The sequence below is a fragment of the Amaranthus tricolor genome, chromosome 1, assembly GCF_026212465.1.
Source record: "Amaranthus tricolor cultivar Red isolate AtriRed21 chromosome 1, ASM2621246v1, whole genome shotgun sequence".
NCBI classification, from domain to species: Eukaryota; Viridiplantae; Streptophyta; class Magnoliopsida; order Caryophyllales; family Amaranthaceae; genus Amaranthus; species Amaranthus tricolor.
Window position 1 is genome coordinate 39,916,527 of NC_080047.1, and position 25,288 is coordinate 39,941,814.

The 25,288-nt window shown below is 33.7% G+C and overlaps 1 protein-coding gene across 1 annotated transcript in view; it reads left to right on the forward strand.

Annotated features, from left to right (window-relative positions):
* The window catches only part of LOC130826558 (alpha-mannosidase I MNS4), a 29,593-nt gene that overhangs the window by 1,462 nt on the left and 2,843 nt on the right, over positions 1–25,288 (forward strand). The window contains exons 2-15 of the mRNA XM_057692142.1: positions 198–346; positions 2,110–2,229; positions 2,906–2,998; positions 7,576–7,662; positions 11,225–11,315; positions 12,572–12,627; positions 12,881–12,953; positions 16,115–16,224; positions 17,554–17,604; positions 19,174–19,262; positions 19,350–19,431; positions 19,570–19,683; positions 20,089–20,168; positions 24,723–24,858. Coding sequence (XP_057548125.1) covers positions 218–346; positions 2,110–2,229; positions 2,906–2,998; positions 7,576–7,662; positions 11,225–11,315; positions 12,572–12,627; positions 12,881–12,953; positions 16,115–16,224; positions 17,554–17,604; positions 19,174–19,262; positions 19,350–19,431; positions 19,570–19,683; positions 20,089–20,168; positions 24,723–24,858 — 1,311 coding nt within the window. The 5' untranslated portion in view covers positions 198–217. The remainder of the gene's footprint in view (positions 1–197; positions 347–2,109; positions 2,230–2,905; positions 2,999–7,575; positions 7,663–11,224; positions 11,316–12,571; positions 12,628–12,880; positions 12,954–16,114; positions 16,225–17,553; positions 17,605–19,173; positions 19,263–19,349; positions 19,432–19,569; positions 19,684–20,088; positions 20,169–24,722; positions 24,859–25,288) is intronic.

Here is a 25,288-nt window from a genome sequence, read left to right on the forward strand (position 1 = left end):
TTGGTATCTTGATTTTATTTCATGTGGAAAATACCGGAGAAAAAAATTGAAAAGTTTCTCTATTGGATGATCATTGTGCTGAAATTTGTACATGGACTTGTTATGCTCCAGCATGAGTTGTAATGAAAAGCATATGAATTGGGAATATTGAGTATAATTTTGCAGTGGCACAACTGATTATGTGTTTTTTTTTCAAGGAAAGAGAGGCCTACAAGTCATGCGAAGACCAACAGTCATGTGTTTCAGGTTATACTTATGGGTTTTGATATCTGTATGTGGCATTTTCATTGGCACATGTCTTGCAGAAAGCGTAACTCCTGATGAAGCTAAGCAGCTCAGAGATGAGGTATTAATTTTCTAAAATTTTGAATTATTGGCCACAATCCTTTGCAAATTTAGTAGGCATTCTTGCGTAATATGCATGTGTGAACCCTTGATACTGAAGGTATCATTAAACATCCTAACCATTTAGTGTGATAGTATGAGTTATAAATGTTCTGCTTTATGAGTTTTGGGTGTTGATTAGAGGTGTTTATTGGGTGGGCCCGTTAAAAGCCCATGAACTAGCCCGTTTTGCCCGTTAAAACGGGCTTGATCCTTAATTTTTAAAAAGTGGTGGGCCTTTAAAGGGTCGTTTTACTAATGGATATTTAACGGGTCGAGGCGGGTTTCTAAAGGGTCAAAGGTATTATTTACAAGATGTGTTGACATGAATTTACAATTAGCTCGAGTAAATGTTATCCAGCCACCACAAAGAGTATGCATTTTAGAATGGCATTTTATAGTTGGAATAGAATTTACAATCCAACAATCTCGATTCAGATTCATGAGGGTCACTTGTATTCGCGAATTTGGAAGGTGCAAAGTTGAAAATTGAGTAGGATTTTTCAGCATGGTAGAATCACACAGAATAATAACAAGGGTAAGTTGCAAAAAATTAGCAATAAATATTTATAAAATTGATTCATAATTAGTTAATGAAATGAGAATTTTTATATAAATGGTTCGGGTTGAGGCGGGTCAAATGGACTTTTGGCCCTGCCTGACCCACTATAAAAATAATGTGACCTAGCCCGACCTGACTCGTTAAGAAATTGCCCCGCCTCGGCCCGACCCGCCCCATTGAACATCTCTAGTGCTAACGAACTCACTGTTGTTATTGAATGTATTACTTAATTAATTGGGATTTTAAAGCTACCATTGCTTGATGTCTTTTTGAGTTTTTCAACAAATGAAAATTAAAATTCATAGTCAATATGAGGTTGAGAGGAATACTCATAGGGATTCCATATGTAACATTTCCAATTATGCAGTAAAGTAAATATTGTTATCTTAATTTGAACAACTTTATAATATGGAATTCAGACATTGATGTGAATAATGATAGCAAATTTGTGAAGGTCTAAATGTCACACAGATTTGATGAAGAGGGGAGGCGTGGTGCAACTTATTTTGTGCACTAAGGAGCAATGTTGTTCGGCGCCTAGGCACATTTACGATTTTTTAATCACATCAATGGTTTTCAAGAGTATATTATGTTTTTCAATATATGACATGTAACGTATGGAAAGCACTAATATTCTTTTAAAATCAATTGGCTTGCCTTTGCACAACAATGCTTTGCGATGCATTAAATAGTTACTAAGAGGCATGGAGTTGATGTCATCAAAACAATTGTGCGTTTTTTCTTAGCCAAATATTAGCAATAGGCATTGTAGAACAAGTGAGTCATCCAAGCATTAAGTTGCAATTACGACTTATATTATAGGATCGACCAATTTTGATGTTTTTTTGAGTGATCCCGTGCGATTCCATTGTGATTTGACTAATCTTGCATTCTGTATATTGATTCAGACAATATCTGATCGTTTACTATATTTCAATCTTAGTATTGTAAAACTCTACAATCTAGATCCACAATTTTAGTAGCTTTGACTTATTTTTTAAAGTGCAGAATATCACTTCTTAATGCTTAATATGTTTATTTTGTTTTTTGTTTTTATTTTTGACATATGTTTTTACAAGTGTTCTATCTGTTCTTTATGTTGAATTTGTTATTAATATTCTTACCTATTGGTTCACCAATTATATTGTATGTTATATTTTTAGGTTAAGGGGATGTTTTTCCATGCATTTAATGGATATATGGATTATGCTTTTCCACGAGATGAGCTGAAGCCGTTGTCATGTGATGGGGAAGATACTCTTGGTGGTTACGCTTTAACTTTGGTAAGAATATGAACTCTCCGGTATCTCACTTGTAGGGATGGAAAAATGGGCAAACAAATATGGATACGTCTCCTCCATACCCCTACCCACCACCTATGGCATGGGCGAAACTTTGTGGCCATGCCTTCCCACGTAGGTTAGTATCGAAACCCATCCTCACACCACTACCCATCATGGTTATACACATTTTATACTAGCATAGCCATTCTTTACAAATTTGCATTTCAATCTTTATCAAATCATGAAGTGTTATAAGACAAAATCAAAACTCGTAGCCAATGATTCACCATATCATTTGCAACATTTAGACTTAATTTTAGAAAAGTTTTCATATATAATTAAAATAATATACTTATTAATTTGGCCATCTTTAAGAAATTTGATACTTATGACATTTTACCAATAATATTTGTTAAATTGTATATAGAAATATTATGATGTAGTGTATTGTAGGTATAGAGGGGTTAAGTATGAAGCATACGAGTGGATATGAGGTGGGTGAGAGCCATCTACCCACCGGTAATTTCATACCCATACTCGCCTTAACTTGGCGGATGCAGTGTGAAACTCGATAAATTTTACCCACCTTATACCTACTCACATGCTAATATTAGATTTGTACTTGTAAACTTTTATGATATTTAGTGGTAGACTTTGAATTTTCTTTTTGTTGTAGATTGACTCCCTTGACACATTGGCTTTGCTTGGCGATAAAGAGCGTTTTGCTTCTTCTGTCGAATGGATTGGGAAAAACCTACGATTTGACATTGTGAGTTGGTAATAATTTATGCTAATTTTTAAATTTTGAACTACAAGTCTTTTTTCTATGAAAAATCAATTAAAAGACTAACCTTAGTTTAACAATTTGAATTTCTTTATTGTTGATTGACTATTGTTAGTTTATTAGGCCTAAAAGTTAGTTGAAATTAAGAGTACAGTGCACCAAATAGAGAGAGAAATTATTGATTCCTAAGCTTGTATGAGCAAGTATGAAAATGAAATCTAAAAAAAATGTATGGTGTTTGACGTCAAAGTAACCTTGTTCCTTCAAACAGTGTTTGGAAAGTAAGGATTGTTACCCATCGGAAAAAAGAGATTTGGTTCCAATTAAATTAATTAACAAAAAGGGGTTATTAAAGGTAAACAAGGAACACTTAAAAAACAGAAAAGTGAAAGAGTTGAAAAACACTAGTTGAATTAAGACAATCTATTATTTGATCATTGTAATATTTCTTTAGTAATTTTTTGAGTAACTTAACGTGGAATTAAGACAATTATAATTCCTATTACTTCTTAGATACTATCTTAGAATCGCGATTGCATAATCCTAACACTAGAACAACGTAAACAATCGTATTAAATTTAATCCTAGTGTTACATTAGGTGGAGCCGTGGTGTAAAATCATTAAGAACAATCAGATCCAATACAATCATATATTACCAATAGAGCCTAATATTTTGGTATGATTAATTATCTCAATATTGTTCAATTATTAATTATATTTACCACTCATACTTCGATTGGTCATATCCTATGTTACTCGGACCCTCCATTTTCACCGACTTACCGGTGTCTGGTGCGGCTGGTACGGATACCGGTGCCGAACACGTGCCCGGTACGCTGGATTGCACATGGGTACTTCACGTTGTCATTCAACAGACATTGAAGCTTCAAGGTTTTCTTCTGTTTTAGAAATGGCTTTATCTTTTGTTTTAGAAATAAAGAAGAATGGGTTGAAGGAAGACATGCGTTGAAGCATGTAAAAATTTGATGCTTAAATAATTACAAACAAAAAATTAAGAAATGAATTAGAAGATGAAAGTAATGAAACAAATTTTCTTGAAGATGAAAGTATGTAAAGGGAAGAAGAATAAGAGAGAAGAAGATGAAAGGTTACCGTTCATATAAGATGTAATTGTACAATTTTAATTTTTTTACAACCAGTACATGCAATGATGCAAGAAAGTGATAACTCAATTTTGTACTAATAAAAAATGCAAATTAATCTTACTATACCAACTACTAAAGTGTAAAGTGTAATCAAGAGATAATGGTGTGTTGTCAATTGTCTGACATGCAACAAAAAATGTGTACAGCTAGTAGATTTAATTATTAGTTAATAAAAAACTCACTTTTTAAAAAAGGAAGCACATCTCAAAGTTTCAATATAATAGCTAGTAGGTGTGTAGTAAAGTAATAAAAAAACTTTAATTTGATTGAATATTTACATTTTAGATAATAGACTATTTTAATTATATTTAAGTATATTTAAGCCGTATCCCCGTACCTGTATCCAGTATTAGGACGGTATCTGCATATCCTACTATTCTAAAATTGGTCTACTGGATCCTAGGATCCACACCCGTATCTGATACCCGTACTCGAGTCCAAGTAACATAGGTCATATCAGATTCAGAATCTGATATGGCGGTAGCAAAATCTAAATAAGTTCATGACTCTAGTAGAAATCTATACTTAGGAATTTGAGAAAAGGAAAATAACATACTTAACAAATAGAGATAAAGAAATAAAACTCACAGTTTTGTTTAAGAGAACCTTTGATTTCCTTCACCAAGAATTCAAGAAAAGAAACTTAGAACAAAAGGTAGAGAGAAAAAACTTTAAAAATTATATTACTTTGTGACAAAGGATTATTTACATCTGATAATCAAATGACCTTATTTATACTAAAATTCTTTTGAACTAATTAGGATAGATAATCCTATGAAAAGTAGGAGATTTGTGCATAATATGCATGGATTATTGATGTGGTGAAATTTTAAGACTTGTTGGTCGAGTTGTGCGCGCACCCACGCGTGGTAAGGATAAATGCTTTAGAATGTCGACGTCATGTGTGGATGTGGAATCTTGGGCTTTTGAGTGGTGCACGCCCGCGCATAGTATAGGAGATGTGGGGACAGTGAACTTCAAACGACCATATCTCCCTATTCGGTTGTCTTATTTGGACTTGAAGTATACTGATTCAATTGTAAGATCCTGAATTTTAATCTCCAGTTGAAATCTTGGAAGGAGCTTTGACGGTATGAGAGATATGCTTGTTTTAGTGAGACCTTTTGATTTCTCTTCTTAATTTTCCTGTTTCTTTGTTTTTGATCATCTTCTTTTCCTTCATTTTCAAAAGTGCTCTTGATTTTTATGCCCGATTATCATTCAAATCCATATAAATGTACTTAGGGATCCTAAATAAACTAAATATAACATTTACTCAAAGAAATCCTTTATACAAAATATCTAATAAGGATTAAAATTTTTACTAATACATGCAGTAATAAAACAAAAAAACTACTCTTATGTAGCATAAACTAATGTCAATCAGTGTTGGAAGCAAGGAATAAATGAAGTGAGGGTGAACATTCCTCCGTTATTTTAAACTTGCAACTCAATTTAGGTACACACTTTGAGAAAGAGCTTATACTTAGTAAAAGGACAAACTGATCAAATAAATCAAACCATAATAATGAACAATTTTCTCTAATTGGTGATTAATTGAGATGGAAGAAGTATACTTTATTGCTGTTGTGTTCTTGCTAAAAAAACTATAATTGGGAACAATGTCAAAACTAATAAGCATTAATTCCAAGCATTTACTTGAAGTAATGAGATTTGTGTCTTCACTAAAAGAAAATAATTTTTGGTTATGGGCCGATGAATACCCTATAAAGTGCTCCCACTTTAAACATGAATTGTCATTATCTTTTGTTACTCTTTTTAATTTAGTTTTTCGATAACTATCACGATGTAGCTCAGTTTGATTGAAGTTCTAAAAGATGGAAAAAGTAAAGGTGATGTTTACTTTCTAAATTGTAGGAAGTTTCTCGTGTTTTTAGTTTGCAATTGTAGTTATCATTTAAGCTTCACATTCTTGTCGTTGAATTTGCTTTTCTTGTCTTTGGTTAGCAAACTTGTGAAATGAGATTTTCCCCCGCTTATTTTCATGGACTTTCTGAGTAATCATTGAGATGTAACACTCACATTAATTTTCCTCCAATTCTTGAATCTCTTTTTCTACTTGCGGTTATGTTTTCTCTTTCCCCTTCATTTCTCTTATGGGTGCATAATACAATTGCAATAAGGTGATGCAAACTAATTTCTACCCACCGTAGTTGTTTTCATTCCCTCCTTCTATTTTGATGATTGCTAGTGTGATTCTGAATTTGAGTGTATGGTGAATTGGTGATTATATAGATTAATAAAAAGGGAAAGAATAAAAGAGGAGGTAGGATTTTAGGAGGGAAGTTAAAGGGAAATGCCTCTGAATAAGTACCAAAATGGGGGAGGGGGAGAGAAAGAAAATAGAAATAGAGGAAATGCACCTTAAACTACTCAAAAATGCATGAAAATTACCTAAATGCAACTAAGCACAAATAAAAAAATGTGCAAAAACGGGCCAAAAATGTCTTAAACGTTTCAAAAATAGTCTCATTTACTACCTTAGGTGTGTTCCTTTTTGAAGATCTAAGCATAACAAGCTCTTGAGGCCCCTATTCACCAATGCCACAAATGCAGGGTTTAACGACCATAATCTCCATTAGTCCTTCAATAAGCTAAAAAAGCCTACATATGTTTTTACCTAACAAACCTCCAATTCCTTTTGATCTTTATATTCTAGTGCTTCACATTATATTTTCTTTAAACAATCTCAAAATTGTGCACATACATAAGCGAAACATTTACTTGGTTGAACAAAGTTGAGCTAAGGTTGCTATAGGTATTACACCTTGCATGTGATGATAACTTTTCATTTCAGAAAGAAAAAAGCAGTATAATGTTGGTGTTGGGGCCGACACTTACGTAGATGCAAGACAATGTTTAGGTGTTCTAAAATTTGAGTCATGATGAGTTGGACTTTTAGATATGTACTTATATTGACACCTTAATCCGAGTCTAGATATCATATATTCATAGCTTATACCACGTAAAATTAATAGATAAATTGCTTTGAATGAATATTTACAGCCAATCCAAAGTATATTTTCATTCTCTATCTCTTATTTAATTCTTTTATGTATTTGTAGACAATTATTTTGACGAAATGTACTACAAAACATGTTGTGGAAAAAATGTTACTTTTTCTAAGAACTAGTAAATATTGCATTTGTTTTGATGTAATTGATTTCATTCCTGACTACATTTTGCAGTATGTAAACAATTTTTATTTTCCATGGTCTTGTAAAATGTGTTGATAATCTTCTAAGCTTATTTCTTGTGGTCCCATATTGAGCAAAATACAACCAATTTTGGTTTTTTCGTGTTTTTTTTTTATTTTTTTTAATCTAATTTTAATATGAAATTTAATCTTTGACAATTTGTTGTAACTCATGTAGAACAAAACTGTGTCCGTTTTTGAAACTACAATTCGAGTGCTTGGAGGTTTGGTATCTGCGCACCTTATTGCAAGTGATTATGCTACGGTATTGTTTTCCTTTCTTGGGCTACACAGTTGGAACATGCATTATGTATTTTTGAATGTTATTCATTTGCATTTGTTTGCGATTATCAGTAGGATTGTGTGCTTATATATATTTGGTGTATTTTGAGCAGTTTTGATTGAATTTTTTCTATGCTATATGTTGGTGATCAAGCACTTAGAATCTAGACGAGTTAAATTTTTGTTGGCATGTATCTCACTAGACAACTTTGATGTACACCATGGTTATACCATGTTTGAGAGAATGTCAGCTGATAAAGCAATGGTCTATTTTCGTCCTAAGGGAATTGTAATGGATTTATGCCCATTGCAAAGTTATGGGACTTTTCGCACTTTGTTTGTGTGGGAAACTAATGTGGGTTTTTAGATCAAATGGACTCTCTCACCTGCTAGACTAGTCTTTCGGGATGAACTCTCATCTAATTAGAGTCCTAGAAGGAGGATTTAGGAAATAGAACGAAACTGTAGTTGTGTTTATGTCGGGTATAGCAGCTGTAGATGTAGATATGACGGTATTTTGCGAGTGTCGCACCATAAGTCAAGCGTGTTTATTGTTTTAGCTTGTATAGACTTTTTTGCTACCTTTGATGTTTGGGCGACATCATATTCAAATAGAGATCTAGGATGACTTCTCCTTTCTTGTAGGGAGGGTTGAGGCCATAAATCAGATTTGTGGTCATGGTGTGTTTGGGGTTGCAGAACTGCATAAGAATGCCTTTTGTTGCAAGTGTTTACTATTGTGGCATGAGCATGGCAAAATTTGGAACTTTTTCCCGGACTTGTAGTTAGTAGTGAATGTAGGATTTTTATTTGGGACTGGAATATTTATTTATTTCTTCCATATTTTCTCTGTGGCACCAATAGGAGAAACTGTGCAACTGTGGAAGTATTATTTTTCATCTGAAACTTGAATATGCATGATACAAAGAAATATTCCATTGAATACTCAAAAAAGGAAGGAGTGCCATTTTACTATACGCATAAAGGCTTGCTCACAACTTCTAGGTGTTATCCTCTTAGCACTTTAAAGCATTGTTAGAGGCCACATAACTTTGTTCCACTATTCCAAATTATGTCTAAGGAAATTTGAAGTATGATCGATAAGTTGGGCAATTGTTCCTCTAAAAAATTATTTCAATATCCAAAATAAGTTCTGTAAAAGTTATTTTTGGAATGTGTACAATGTTTTGAATTTTTATTATGAAGGATACACATTAGAAGATGACTGTTTAACACTCTGTTATTGAAATTAACCTAAAATAGTGGTTATGTTTTGCAAAACATTGATCTTTTGGTGGTAAAAATATGTAATTACTAAATATACTTTCCCCATGACATGGAGGTGACAAGATATTTAGATTTAAGTGAATATATGGTAAAACTGTAGAAATTCTTTAAGGATTTTGCGAATCAAATTTACAACCTTTTTACCAAAAAGATTTTTAGTAAATGTTATTCCATTGCTCTTTCTAATCCCAAAATAGATCAACTTCTTGGGATAAGGGTAAATTTACTAGTTGAAGAGTTTTTGATTTTGATGTTTCCAATAGAATGCACTTTGACAATGGGTTCCTTATAAGAAATCTTGATTATTGTTTCTATATATGGCTTTTGAAAAGAAAGGGGTGTAATATCAGAAACCTTTGAAAGATTTCATTTTTTTATCCGCTTGGAATAATTGTGGCCAATTTTTGTTTATAGCACAACACAATACAGTTTGGCCCTTGGCATGGTTGTCAAAATCTAGGTTCTTTGAATCGTATCGTAAAATATAACACGGTTCTATGAACACACATAACCAAGATATCTAGTCAAGAGAAATTTCTAGAATCACAGAAATCAATCGAATCATATGCCATATTTGGACTCTAAAATCGTACTATCAATAATGTCTATTCCGTAGCAGTTAATGATTACTCTGTAGGATCACATTTGGACTTGAAAAATGCTACTGCTTTCTGATGTTTTGTCTAGCTGAAACTTGTTGTGGAACAACTAAATCGAAGTTTGTAACAGCCTTGATTTTAATTCATGGTATCAAACATTTTGTTTAAGGTCATGTACGTTGAATTTTTTGTTGTGTAAATGGCATATGAGGCCATGTTTTTATGGGGTATTTGAGCTGTATCTTGATGTGTGTCTTGACGCTCATAAAAATGAAGTAGTGTCATCCTTACTTAAGATAATTCCATAATCTGATACTGTGGCTTGCTGAGATATAGCATAGAAGATGCATTATCATGAGGAAATTAAGTACATTATTGCTTATTTTCATTAGATTCTTTGCAAAATTTTTGTTAAGGAATGGTTATTTTAATTGGGAATTATTTTTTATTTTTGTAAACATGTACTTCTCCCTGTATGCAATGATGCTTACCTTATTCCATGCCTTTTGAATGTTAAGCTACTTTATCAATTTCAAGTTGGTTCTCGAGCAAGTAATTTGTTCCCTTTCACCAATTTCTTGGCGCTACCCTTGTTCAGTTTGATGTTGGTGCTGAACATGTATAATTTTTGTAATGGGATATCCACAATCCTTATAGGTTTTGGATGAATGGCAGGAGACTATTGGGTGAAAATAGCTAGGCATTCTTAAATGATATATGTTACAAGGAGCTATAATGGGTTTATGAGGTGAAATTAAATTCCAAGACTTGATGGGTTTTCCTTTCAAATTGTAATAATGTTGTCTTAGTAGGGGACATGGGATTGAGGATCATCCTTCATATGAAGAATGGGAAGAGTTCTCGTTCAATGCCCATTTACTTGTGGAGACATTTTGTTTCTTTTGCTTCAAAGATTTCATAAGTGGACTTCCTAGATGTTCAAAGTATCTATAGTGTTAAGGACACTAACATTATTTAAGTGAAAGGTGTTTGTTTGGGAACCTAGGTAGGTGCTTGAATCCTTAACCTAGAGACTTCTATCCGTATTGAGAAAGATGAGATGCGTTTTCCACGGCCAGCGGACTGATTGAATCTCAGTGATGGGTAAGAAAAATGATGAACTTACTAAGTTCTTCTACTAACGCCAGCAGTCTTTGTTCATTCTAAGATTGGTTTTCAAATCTAAACTCTGGTCTTCTGATTGAATTCAGTGATGACTTTTGCTTTTTTGTTAGGACTAATGAGTTGATTACTTGTTTGTGGAAGATTTTTTATTCTTAGGTACTTCTGGTTGTATACTTGTATCTCTTTCATAAATCCTTTATTATCTTGAAAGAAAGGAAAAATTAAATAGAAGCCTAATGCTAATACTTGTCTACTTTCTCGCTCCTCTTACTTAGAAAGTAAAACTTCTAATAATCTTGTAAACGGTAGACCTGAGCTTGCTCCCACTGATTTGCTCTTAGCACACAAAAAAAGCACTCATAAATTGGAAGGATTAGTAGGCAGGACTCAGGAGGAGTATAACATAGGCTTTTCATTTAAAGATATCCTCTTTTTTCTTTTCCTTATTCTACATCCCGCTAGTATGCAAAACTAAAGGTCTGTTTTCATTTTTTCTTGTTTATGATTAATGATTTGATTGTTTATTAATTTCAGGGCATGAGGATTCCATCATATGAAAACCAATTGCTTCTTTTAGCAGAGGATCTTGCCAATAGAATGCTGCCTGCGTTTGACACACCCACAGGTTTGCAATTATTTTTTCTCCCATTTTGCAAATTGTGAATGCTTATGTTGAAGTAGTTTGTTCTCTTTGCTTAACTGGAAACAATTGATGATACGGATTTAAATATATTAGTGTTGAACTAAAATGAATTGTAGTGAACTTATTAGTGCGGGAATGAACTTAATTGAATTTGACAGTTTGACTTATAAGTATAGTTAGTGTGAGAGTATAAGTATTGATCTACCAATTGGTTGCACGCTAAATATACTATGATTTGTTAAAAATATCAAAAGAAAAGTATTGAACTAAACTAAACTTGTTAGCAACGATGTGATATTAAGTACACTTAAGTTGAAGAGATTAAACCATTTGTGTGCTACTGAAGTTAATTTGGTCTAAGTATACACTTGGCAGTTGGGACTAATATGCTATACTTCTTTAGCTGGACTTTTAAAAGCGACATAGTGCTTTTGTGATTGGTAACCAAAACTTTGTCACAACCCTTGTATTCCCTTTAAGTGAGTTGGATTATATTGGAGGAAAGGCGTTTGTTTTAGATCTGTAACTTTTTGAATTTTGTTTTTTTGAAACATTTGTGTCTAAAATGCGAAGAGATACAATTGATGTCTCAAAAATAGGTTATATAGATCAATACTTGTTAATCAGTATAGAAATATTTTACCCTCATAATATGTCAAAAACAGCTTTTGTCATTTTTTTTGTTGGAAATTTCTGTGTATTTCACTCTTAATCAAGTCTTACAAAGTTTAAGTCTTGGACTAAACTTTGCTAGAAATTCGCAGGCGTTGTTAAAAATAAGTTTCCAAGGAATTTCTATGTGTGTGAGGCTTCCACTTTCATTTAGTTGGGTGTTTTTTTGTGTGTAAATGCATGGATGTGCTTGTTCTTGGGACATGATGCTAGGTTTTTAGGAAAATTGTTCTTCCCCAGATGAAACGTATCTTTACTAAATGATACCCTAGAAGAATTTTTTGATAAGAAAAATTAGATTAATGGAGCAAAAAAGGTACAACAATAGGAACCTTAGCTTTCTGAATTAATCTTTCCACCGAAAAGAAGGAAGAGCATTAAAGGAGGAGGCCAAACAGGAATAAAAGGTACATGAGAAAGTGTTTGATGGGTCAGGAATCTACACTCTTTCTGAAGAAATTAGTTTTTCTGTGTTCATGTTTCATCTGTTGAGGATCAGTTTTTTGACTATTATCCCCAAGAAATTGAGTACTTCTCTATTATGATCAATTTACTCTATGTTTCAGGCATTCCATTTGGATCCGTGAATTTATTGGATGGAGTAGATGAAAATGAAAGTAAGGTGAAGTCTCTCTGCACCTTCTTGCGCTTTAAAATAGAAGTATCTAAGTTTTAATGTGCCTCGCGGTATGGTGTCGTAGCGATAATAATATCTGAGTGATCATGGCTATGAATCTGATTACCAATAGTGCGTTGCATATAGTAACACATTTTGTATATTTTTGTTCAACTGCCTTTTGACTGTTTCTCCATCTATGATGATTTTTTCATCTTATTTATATATGCTAAAATTGATGACACATGGACTTCTTCAGATAACGTCAACTGCAGGTGGTGGGACTTTGACCTTGGAATTTGGTATTTTAAGCCGCCTAACAAATAATCCTGGTAAGTAAAAATTGTTACTTTTGTAGTATTTCAAACTTCAGTTTTTCTTGAGTGTCTAAAGAGCAGAATATAGAAACTGAAAGTTATATTCAAGATGAATTAAATCCATCTGGTTGGAGTTTGGATAAATGACTTCTTCAGTGATAAATGATTTCTTAGAAACATATTGCCCGAACAAATCGTTGTTGATCAATCCTTTTTTTGTGTGGTTCCTTACAAGAAATGTTAAAATGATGCCCTAAACAACCACAGCATAAAAATGGAAATCACATTTTCACCAACCAATTACTCTCTGAGAATGCTTGCTGTATAAAGGCAACATGGGTCTTGATGTTTACCTTTGTAGGACTCAAATGGCCTTCTATTGTGGCTATGCCTATGAGGCTATGACTCATATTATAAGTTTTCCTTCTGACTATATTTTTGCATATTATTTGTTACTTTGCTATGTTGATGGAGTCAAAGATTTACATTTCTTTGGTTTCGGATTATAATGGACTATAGTAAATGACTCATTAAATCATGTGCACTTATTGTTTATGCGAAGTTGTAGATGATATTTGCCATCAACTATCAAGGGTCAATAGGAAGTACCTCTTTGTTGCTACAAGGATATTAGGTTACTGTGCCTAGGATGGTTGTGGGAGCCACTAAGTGGCATCAATTAACATTATGGATTTGAGTTTCCTACTTTCCATCCTTGAATTTTTAAAAAATTTGGATCAAAACAACCATTTTCCACGAATTTCTAGGGTTGTGAAATAGATGCTTAGGCAACATTAGGCTTTTATGTTAAAGCAATAAGTAGCTAGCTATTGACAAGAAATTTTTTTCTGTTGAGAAGGTTGTTATTTTTGTCATTCTTTAAAAATTCCCTACTTTAAATATGCATATGCATCCACGTTTGGAGGCTTGGTCATTCTATGATATACTTGAATTTCATATGATATGCAGTGTTGAGTATGCATCATGGATATTTGAGTGTATCTCAATGTAGTGTCACATTTCCATTGTTTCTAGAATTACTTGTTTTGATATATTTGTCCTTGTTTTATTTTTCCCCAAAACCTAAAAATTCATGTCTTTTGATTTCAAATATTGATTTATTTTCGTTTACAAGTAAAACATTTGGTCACACCGAAAATATTGATTGTTGTAGAATATCCATTCCATTAATGTTCTATTGTAAACGACTTACTTTTTGTGTATGATCTTGTTTTGAATACTTCAATTAAATGAGAATCAAAATAATTGCATATCTTATAATTTAAATTCAAAAAGTTACCTTGATGACCATTTAGACAAATGCCTTTTGAGTTTTGAGCGGCAACAACACTTGTTGCCAACAATAACCAATGATCTCTTTGGGGGGGTGGTTCGACTACAATAGGGGGTTGTGATCATCATTTTCATCATCATCTTATCCAGTGTATCCCGCCCATAGGAAACTATGATAAGGGTTTTGGGAAGGAAGCAAGGCGACAACCCATACCGATAAAGGAGGATATGACCAAAGTCTCTCGGTTCGAGAAAGATCCTCAAAAAGAGAGATTCCTGCAACGAAAAGGACCGAGTGAAATAGGGGGTGTTGTTTGAAATTACAGATGTAAAAGTTGACCCAATAAACCTTGAAGGTTGTTCCGAGGTGTGCGGCCTACTCAAGCCTAACCCGCTTTATAGTGAAAATGACCTCAGCATATAAATGACTCCGAATCAACTTGTTATCAGTTTCTCTTGATCTCGACAATTGCCTGTCTTGAAACACTGTCACCCAAGCATGACCCCACTCGAATGCCCACCACTAAAACTTCATGTAAACCCTTGTAAGACCCAACATGAACTTAACTCAAGCCTAACATAACTGGAATCAAACTTAATTACAACCTGATATGACTCTGATGAAAAGACAATCTGACAAAAAAATAACCGAACCAAAATTCAACTCGATCTTGTATGTCTATGAAGTGTAAACAACTCTGCAGTTTCGTCTTGATTTGAGTTGACTTGAATTTGACAGGAACCAATTACAAATATAACACAACTTGGTGACTTGGCTTAGTCTCAATTCCAAATACGAAATCACCAAATCCTTGGGTTAAACATTTTGTTCATCCAACATGAGCTCGACATTTCACATATCCAAAACAAACTGAGTAACCAAATTTAAAAAGGTGATTATTCCAATTACTGCCCAAAAATTATTAGCATTTCAACTGCCCGAGGTATGATGACTCTTGATGATTTTTGACGTCACATATCCCCGACTACTTGGGTCTTGAAAAGTTATATTGACGTGCCTCTAACGTGGGAATGACCAACACATGAAATCAATTCATTAATGTGGATAACCAAACTTGACCTGATCGATTAACCTGCCTATCACTTGATATAAGTTTGAGAAAGCCTATCTCAAAGTGGCTAAGATTCGATTGATCTATCTTGTAATCGATTCACTATCCAATCACTTGACGTAACCCGACTGTCTCAACTCCACGTAAACCTCATATGCCTCGACTTGAAGTATTTGAATCCTTAATAGCCCAAATTGGAACAAAATTTTACCTGAACCTAATATGGCCCGATCATCGCAACACATGACATAATCCAACATGAATTTGTTCCAAACTGGACCTAAAGTCAATACTAACTCTAAAATCATTTGAACTCAATTTAATATTAAACATAGCTGACTTGGAGGCATAAATTATTATATTGATATAGACACGACTTGGATTTGGCTCAACTTAGAACATAACTTGAACTTGATCCAATAGCGCAAACCCCAACCCAATATGATTTGGACGTGATTTGACCCAAGGTAGGATGAAAGCATGCATGTCTTAGGCTTTATCCTTGTGAGATGAAGATATACAAGGCACATATCATATAACATTTTAAAGTAATTTTACTTTGTCAACTATGGTAGTATTATGTATAGAGCATCCTAAACTTCCGTTGAATATTTCTTCTGCTTTGCTATCCTCCAAAGTCCTACATCATAGGAACACAGAAAAATAAGTAAATTTGAAACTAGGTTTCTTCTTAGTATTTAAATGCTCATTCATTTGGTAGGTTCAACTGTGAACCTTAATTATGAACCCGTTTTATTTCTTGCATATCTTTTTATTGAAAAGAAGCTAACTGCAGTCTGTTATATGCAGTATATGAGCAAGTGACAAAGAATGCTGTTCGTGGATTGTGGGCCTGTCGTTCTAAGCTTAATCTTGTTGGTGCTCATATTAATGTCTTTACTGGTGAATGGACACAAAAGGTGCTAATACTCTGAAAGATCAAGGATCTAAATTCTGTCTCTTTGATACTTCTTTTTGCACTGTTTTTGAATGTCCAATGTTATTTTGAGCTTGTTGGTATTCTCACTTTCTCATAACCAAAGCTTTTATTTTCCTACAAATCCATATTCCATCTACAAATGTCGGAATAGGGGGCACAAATTAATGGAGCTTGGTGGATATTTTATATGGTTAATTTGGTGGTGGGAAGGTAGGTGGGATAAGAATGTGTCATGCGTACAAACATCAAGGAAAACACCAAACAATTGGTGGTGTATCAAAGGCGCCACTAAGGAGCCTTAAACCAAACTTAATAATTCCATCTTTGTCTAAGTTGAATCTGCATTCCAACTAGCTTCTTCAATGATCGGATTTACATTTTTTTTGGCATTTCTTCTTTTAGGTTCCACCATTTGATGCTTCCTTATAATTTTTTTTTATTCTTGCGCGGAATTGATTGTATAGAAAATCAAGAACTAGGAGCTTGGTGCTATATGACTACACATACACCTAAAATGATCATGGAATTCAGACAACTTCTCTTATCATTTTTCTAGTCAATAAGTGATCGATTTGTGTAGCATTTGCTCTAGCTCTATATGTCACTAAATGATTTCACGCTTTCTATACCACTTGTTAATTACTAACAACACTTAATCAATTCAATGTGGATTTATCCTTTATGTCTCAGGATCCTCTGATGGATCACTTGCATGTTAGGTTTTGTTTGTGGAAGTGTTCTCTTAGTTTTTGTCTTTAGAATCCTATTCCCAATAACCAAATACAATTTTTAAGGCTAATTTCATAGCATTCTGTTCTATGGTCCTGATGGAATATATTGTAAGCAGACTTTTAAAACCACTATCAACATTCAACTCCTTTTTTCACATTAGATAAACATATTCGAACTAAGAAAGTTCTTGACATTTCAAAAGATTTATCTTTGCTTATTCTTTCTTTTCTTGATGGAAATCTACGAATCTGTGCAGGCAGACTGGCTGTCATCTTTAGATGTTAAATGAGCGTAGAAAAATGTTCTTGCTACTATCACTTTACCTGTATGACTTACTTGGTAAACATTAGTCTCTATCAAGTCTGACAGTATCTTGGGCTAGGATCAAAGCTCCTTGTTACCCATATGGCCAGTCTTTGCATTAGCGATTGGATACATGAGTACATCGTCCTCCCTTGTTAATTTTGACATCTTTTATCTACAATTACATTAAATCAATATTTGTATTGTTCTGTTAATTGCATTGGACCATGAGACACAATGGTGACAACATATTAAACACACTCTTCCGTTTCAGGATGCTGGAATTGGAACAAGTATCGATTCATTCTATGAATATCTTTTGAAGGTTGGTATGGATGATGTCTTCAAAGCTTCTAATGTCGTTGAACTTGTTTATTGAAAATAATATGGTTGTTCAGCAATTTACGTCTTATATGTGGTTAATTTATGAACTTGGAAAATTTATGCTGTAACATTGTTCTATTATTACAAAGAGAAAGTGTGAAATCACATTTGCATCCTGCTAACCTTTTTGTCTAAGGAAATGTCTAGCATTGAACAGTGTTTATTGGAACATGATATGCTCCAGTTCATTGAACAGTTTAAAACTTGTCCGTACACCATTAGTGTGCCCAGGTGCCATATATATACCAATTTGCACTGCAATATGTGATACTGAAGTCTTATGGTACTTGTGTGTGTTGGGGTTGGGGTCGGGGTCATACCGTCATAGTGCAAAAACAAGGCCACACCGCATCACATCAATTTCGTTGTAAGGTTTTCATAAAAAAATCGAATTGATGTTTCCCGCGTAATAAAGATGTAAAAAAACTGCATTTTGGGCCGTATCAAGGATATTTCATGCTTTTGATTGATATTTAGGCATTACGCTAACCGCATCACTCTTGTAACCGCATCACCGTTCCGTTGCCGCATTTTCATTTTAGTTGGGGTTGGGAGGGAGAGTTGATTGATCAGGGAATTCGGATTTCATACTGGAGTGTATACCGTGTTAGAAATCTTGTTAGTCATATACTCAAGGGTTAGTGTATGTTAGCACTTTGTCATGTTGCAGCCTCAGATATTTGCCTAAACGGTATAAACTACAGATGTTGGCCTGTGAACTATGTAATCCAAAATGTTATGTTGTGATATTGTTGTAGAATTCTATAATGCCAAAAGATGATTGTTTGACTGTCAATTGTTTCAAAAGGCTTATTACTAGCTGTCGATCTGCCAGAATTTGTTAACAAGAGAGTGTAAAGCTTTCAGAGCGCGCATGAGAAAATCATGGTATTTATGAATATGAAAACATGTTGTACCTCACTATCAGATTTTTAAGAAAAATTATATCTCACGTAGCATAAGAAAGACACTTGAAATCTCCTGCATATAGTAGATTTTGGTCAGAATTAAAACTTAAGTAAGGCATCGTGATTCAGTTTTCCAAAATTCTGGGAATAACAGAATTTTTCTGTTGGCGAGTGCCATCTTCGATTTTCTTTCAAAGCTGTTGCTTTTTTAAGGTGTGGAAATTAAGCATTAATGCATGATTACCTCTTGAAATGAAGTATGGCCTTAAATATTGATAAAAAAATTTGTAACTTTTGCTGAAGAACTTGTGCTCATTGTTGCCTTTTCCATAATATATGCGAAGGTTTTAGTTTTGTATTTAGTATTTGGCATTTGTATTGTAGATTGCTATCATTCTGTATGGACCAATATTTTTGTAATATTGACTTTTGTCGAATATATAAACGTACTTTCCATGTGATGTCAAATAGCCACCTTTGAACCTTTATAGGACTTAATGATTGATGATTTAGTAAAACTTTGAGTAAGTGCTTGTTGATTACTTAATTATGAAATGTTTGTTGATCAAAACTGCTAACTTACTGACAACCTAAATTGTCAGGCATTTTTACTGTTTGGAGATGAGGAATATCTTTTTATATTTCAAGAAGCTTATGGGGCTGCAATGCAGTATCTCTTCGCTGATCCCTGGTGGTTTTCTACAAGTTTGGCTTTGATTCAACCTGAGTTATTTTCTAGCATTGCTGTCTTGCTGACATGATGCGGAAATCACTGCAGGTATGTCGAAGTAAATATGGACTCTGCTGCTATTGTATGGCCATTATTCAATAGTTTGCAAGCATTCTGGCCTGGCTTACAGGTAAGATTTTTATTTAATTTCTTTGTTCTGACTTGACAAGGATTTAATATCTTTATAGATAGGTGGTTTTATTCTTCTCCAAGTTGAAATTGCTTTGATCATATGGCTACAAAGGATTTATCTAAATTTTGTTGGAAGGTATTAGCTGGAGATATTAATCCTGCTATTCGCACACATGCTGCCTTCTACAGTGTTTGGAAAAGATACGGATTCACCCCTGAGGGCTTTAATCTTGCTACCCTTAGTGTTCAGGTAAACTCTCAAAGCTTCTAGTTCTAGGTCTGCTTGATTACTTCAATGAGTTTTCTTTAAAAATTGAGAGATTACCAATTCAAATTATTTGCAACACTTCCATATTGGGCACTGTTATATTGGAATGAAATTATTTTTGGAATGTGACCCCACCTACTCACTTTTTTTCCTATCCTCTCAATTGCTCTCACATTTTCTTCTCTCTTTTCACTTGCCTCACTTGGTTCTGCTCTCTCTACCTTTCTTAATGTTTGTGCAACTCCTTTGTTTGCCCTCATTAGAAATTGATCAAGTTTTTAAAAGAAAAAAAAATTAATTCATAGTTTAAGCGTGCCAAAAGTATGAAGATTGTTTTTGGGAAAGAGGCAGATGTGGCAGTGGCCTGATTGTGAATCTTTATTTCAGCAAGGTCAGAAAAGTTATCCATTGCGTCCTGAGCTAGCTGAGAGTACATATTGGCTTTACAAAGCTACCAGAGATACCAGGTTAGCATTCAGTAATATTCCTGTTTTAGTGTCCTTATTGATCTTATCCTCCACCCGATAAATGCTGTTCCTTTCCTCTTTCTTTTATTTTCCAATTTGCTGCATGTTTTGATACATTTTCTTCTTTTTCGAACACAACTGCTGCTTTTAATGGTATTTGTTTCAACTATTGTTTGTATAGTGACAATTAGGTTTATGAACAACAATATTTAACAGAACCTTTTCTGGATTTTTTGTTTTTTGCTTACCTGTTATCCGAAGAGCTTTTCTGGAATCTTTATCCTTTTGCTGATAAGCAGTGGCTTATTTTTACTAATTAATACTTTTCATTACAGATGCAAGTTTGATTTTAATGATAGACTATATTTGCTTATCAATTCTGCTGTTTACTGATTAACACTGTTTGTTCATGAGTATTACACTCTTGAAGAGAACTGGGTATAGTGAGGTGAAATGCACACAGGTTACAGCTTTATTGTTTTTTGTTTCTTAGCCCAGTGCTTAAGCTGGAGCACTTAATCAAATAAGATGTCTTTTAGTGATAACTAATGAGGGTGAATCAGTAATGTATAAATCATTAGTAATTTGTTTGGGAAGATCATGATAACCAGTTACTGTGCAATCATCTTATCTTTCTGCCCATATATATCAAAGATCTTCGCAACTTCATTAGTGTCAAAAAGTATCTTGAGTTTACTTCTTTGTTAAGAGACGAGGTTCTGTTTGGTACTATGATCCGGTACAAAGAAGTCCGTTGAAAACAGACTAAGGATTTTTATTAGCTTCATCATTCTATGACGTTTGAGTCCTCAGTAGAACTTCTTATAGTCTTCCCTTCTTAATCATGCTCTGCTTTCACTTTCATTTGTTGTTCCAAACCTCTACTCATTAACTGCTCCAAAAGTCAAGTCTGTAACTATTCAAAGTGTAATAGGATAACATAAATTGCTAAGTAGATGTAAACAGATTGGATTTTGTCTCAATTCCAAAATGTATTGGTGTCTGACTCTCTTAGTGTTTTCTCAGCAAATTATTTTTTGCGTCCAATCTTGTTATTGTGTCATGTCAGAGATTGCAGTTGTATTTAAAAGTGCAGACACAACATAAGCACATGACTTAGTTGTTAACGCCTCAAATCTCATGTGCAGTATATAACGATTGCCTTTTTGTCCTTCTAACTGTTCCTAACTTAGTACAGTTTTATTTCATGGCTCCTTAAAGTGATTCTTGGATTTGTACACGAGCTTAATCTCCTTGCCATTTCTGAGTCAATGCTTGTCCATGTTAAGTGGTCGAGTTCTTTTTCTGTAAATTCAGAAGTGATTTTAAGACTCTAGGATGGCTGAATTTGGAGTTAAAATTGCCAAATTATAGTTGTTAAGATTACAAGTGTCAAAACATCATAATTTTAATTCATGAACCTTTTTACTTTGCTCTTGCATTTGGATCAGAGAGAAAAAATGTATCACGTTTGTTTTTTGGATATTAATTTGTGGAGTAAAAAAATGGAGGCGAAGGATCACAAGAAATATGTTTTCCTTTTGTAAAATATATAATCTCTCCATAAATGGGAAGATTTAGATGAAAAGAAAACCTATGGATTGTCGTCAGATCAGTGATACATAATTTGCTAGCTAGTTCTCTTTTGAACTCACAATTAGCTCAAAATGGCCTAAAAATTGCCCAAAACCGACCACAATTTGCTTTTTTAATTTGCGATTTAAGAGAAGAGTAGCAAATCATGTGAGACTGCGTCAGGTTCATAAATTGATGAGCTTAGCCGTACATATGTTGAATTAAGAAGGTTGAAAATAAGAAGCTTGATAACTTCATATTAATGAAATAGCAGTTAGCAAGTTGAACTGAATATTAAAATTCTGATTGGCATACGGGAATTGTATGTTTGAACATAAATAAAAAAATTTCCACTTCTTGGCCAACATATTTTCTTTATTAGTTATTACTTCTCTTCTACCTCTTTTGGTAGAAGCACAACATATTTTTCTCCCTACTCCTTAGTCTCCTTATACATCTAAATACTGAAAGCATGCTTTTCCACTTTCACGTCCATATTTACTGTCACAGTATCACTTTTCAGTTGCTTTTAGTAGTTACATTTTGTTGACAAGAAACAACATAATATCCATCAGATTGGGCTAAAATGTAATTAAGTGGTTTGTTCAAATTTTTGGGGGTTCATTAACCAATGTTCCTTCTACATTTGTTTTTAAAGAGCACAAATATCAAATTTGGTCCCTTTCTACTTTTATTTGGAGAATTATGGTTTCAAAGTGGGCGAAAACTTTTGTTTTGATGTGCATTGTTCTTGAGGAACAATTTATATTTTTGATAATACATTGGCTTCGAAACTTACAAGGCTTTTCCGATATTGTGCTTTCTATTTGTTGTTATTTGTCAATGATTAGACATGGAATTTTATTCATTTTCTCGTGGCAATGCTTTGGCAGAGGTTATTTCTTTTACTTTGGATGGCCCCTTTTATTTGAGTCATATTCAAATTCAAATGCAATATGTTAGGTTAAAAAGTAAAATCATTGGGTTTTTTGGCAGGTTAAGTTTTTCTTCAATATGTGAGTGCTTAGGTTTGAGGAATGTGTTCAGAAACTTTTGTTGATTGCTAATATATAACAAAATTGATTGGTGTATCCAGCCTCCCTGACGTATTGAGAGGTTGGAGTTTCTTTAAATTTTTTTGCTTTCAATTTTAAAATTCTGGTCTTGGTACTTTGTAACATTTTCTTTTTCAGTTAAATGAAGTATATCTACCTGTAAAACGAAACTATTGAGTCCTTGTCACTTGGAACTTGTTGATGTGTTGGGTTACTTCTATTTTGCGTTATGTGCCTATTGAGGAATTATGACTACTTACCTTTCTTGTTCCCTTCTTATTTCTTCCTATCTCCAAGCACTGATATTATCACACTGAGACAAAATAAACATTATCTTGCTTATCAGTAACAATTGATCAGTGTGACATGGGTCTCTAATCTCTTCGCGAATCGCGAATTGAAAAAATCGAATTATGGTTGATTTTGGGCTATTCTTGGGCAAATTTGAGCAAATCGCAAATTCAAAAAGCGAATTAGCTAGCGAATTATGTTACACAGCGTGTGACTTTTGCTGGAATAGGTAATGAAATTTTTGTCGATTAGTTCAAATGTAATATTGATTGTAAGCAGGCATATGCCCCCTTTGGGTGGTCCAAATTTGAAATATTCGTCCTGACATTCATTTTCTTAAAATCCCACCTTACATTACATCTTCCCTGAAGGTGTAAATGATTTGCAACTTGTGTGATTTAATTAAAGATCCCATGTGCTTGCTCTTGGTTTTGCTCCGGTCTGCATTATAATTATTTGGATCACTTCAGCCAAACCTTAAAACCTTTATGGAAGGTATGTTTTAAGTAGGGTTTTAAAAGATAAAGGAAAGGTGGTTTCTAGATTATTTTTCCTAAAACTATTCTTTCTCAGAAGGATGGGAAAAAATTATTGTTTGCTATGTATGAATTGCTTTGCAAGTCTTAGGCGGATAACATTCAGAAAATCGTAGCAAAAGCTGGCATCTACTTAACCTTTATGATTATGTACAAAAGTTGCCTGTTTTTACGTACTTTTATAATTTTGCATAATTACACATTGCTTTTTGAAGTACTTTTAAGACGTCTGCTGTGAAAAAAAGAGATAATGAGATGGTCAAGTGTTAGTTGTCATGTAAAGGAGGTCATCATGTATGAAACAAATTAAAATGTATGTTTTCTTGAGCTTCTATAGTGAGAAATTTTGGGCGCTGGGCCTTCCGCTCTCTGCATTTCTGAAAAAGTTGATCTTTCTCAAAAAATGGGGTGCAACTGACTGAAAACTTACTGGTATGATTTTACTTGTAAGTTACGAAATGGTTAATATTGTCTAAAAATAGAGTTAGGCATCTACAACAACAAAATTCCATTACTCCAATGCCATTAAGTGGCTCCCACCTAGGGTTTGATTTTAGGGGTTGTCAGGTGTACGCAACCTTACACTTGTTCGTGACAATACTAACAAAGAGGTTATTTCCAATTGAGTATTGACTTTTGGTAGCAAACATTATGTGCAACTACACATAAATAAGAAGTGCACATGATTTAATGAATCATTTTACTATAGTTCACTATAATATGAAACCAAAGAACTATATATCTTTGGCCCTATCACAATAAAGGACACAGAGTCAGGCATCTGCGTAACTTTTTTGGTTATGTATTGGCTGGTATTTTTTTGCGTATGAGAGATGTGATTTGCTAATTGTAGTGTGTGTAAGGCACCTTTTGTGAAAGAGTTGAGAGAAGATAAGATGGTCAAGTACTTTTTATCATGTAATTTAGGTGAGTATGTATGAAACAAATCGTAGCCCTACCTGTTTTCTTAGTGAATTATTTGATGGATAGTTTTTAAAAAAAATGCCAGTTGATGTCTTGGCTGTGCTTTTTGTACCATTATTGCAATGAATGTTGGTTGGTGCTTATCTATATTTTAATTTGTTTTATGCTTGAAGGTATCTCGACGTTGGACGTGACATTGTTTCCAGTTTGCAATACGGGGCACGTTGCCCTTGTGGATATTGTCATATTACAGATGTTGAGGATCACAAGCGTGAAGATCACATGGAAAGCTTTTTCCTAGCTGAAACTGTGAGTTTTAAATCTTGTTCAGTGTTTGTAGGCTGCCATTAATTTTTCTCTTTTGTATGTTCTTATCAATATGCTCATGTGCTTTAACATGTGTTTTTAAAAATGTAAAAAATTTGAAGTATCATATTATATTGGTGCTTGAAAAAAATAAAAGTTCAGTACTGATAGTTTCTGCTTGTTTCTTGAGGATAATTGTGGGCTGTTGCGTGAATTTGACCTGTTTCCCTTCAGCTGTTTATGTGGGACAAGAGGGTGGGTTTATTGTTTTTTGTGCATGTCTCTACAAAATCGTCATTATTGTATTCTGAATTTTTTTATCAAGTCCAAAAGAGAATAAGAGATAAACTTTACCATGTAAACAAAAATGTTTCATGCTTGCTGTCAATAAGGCTCAGTGGAAATCACTATTGTAAGGACGCAAATTACAATT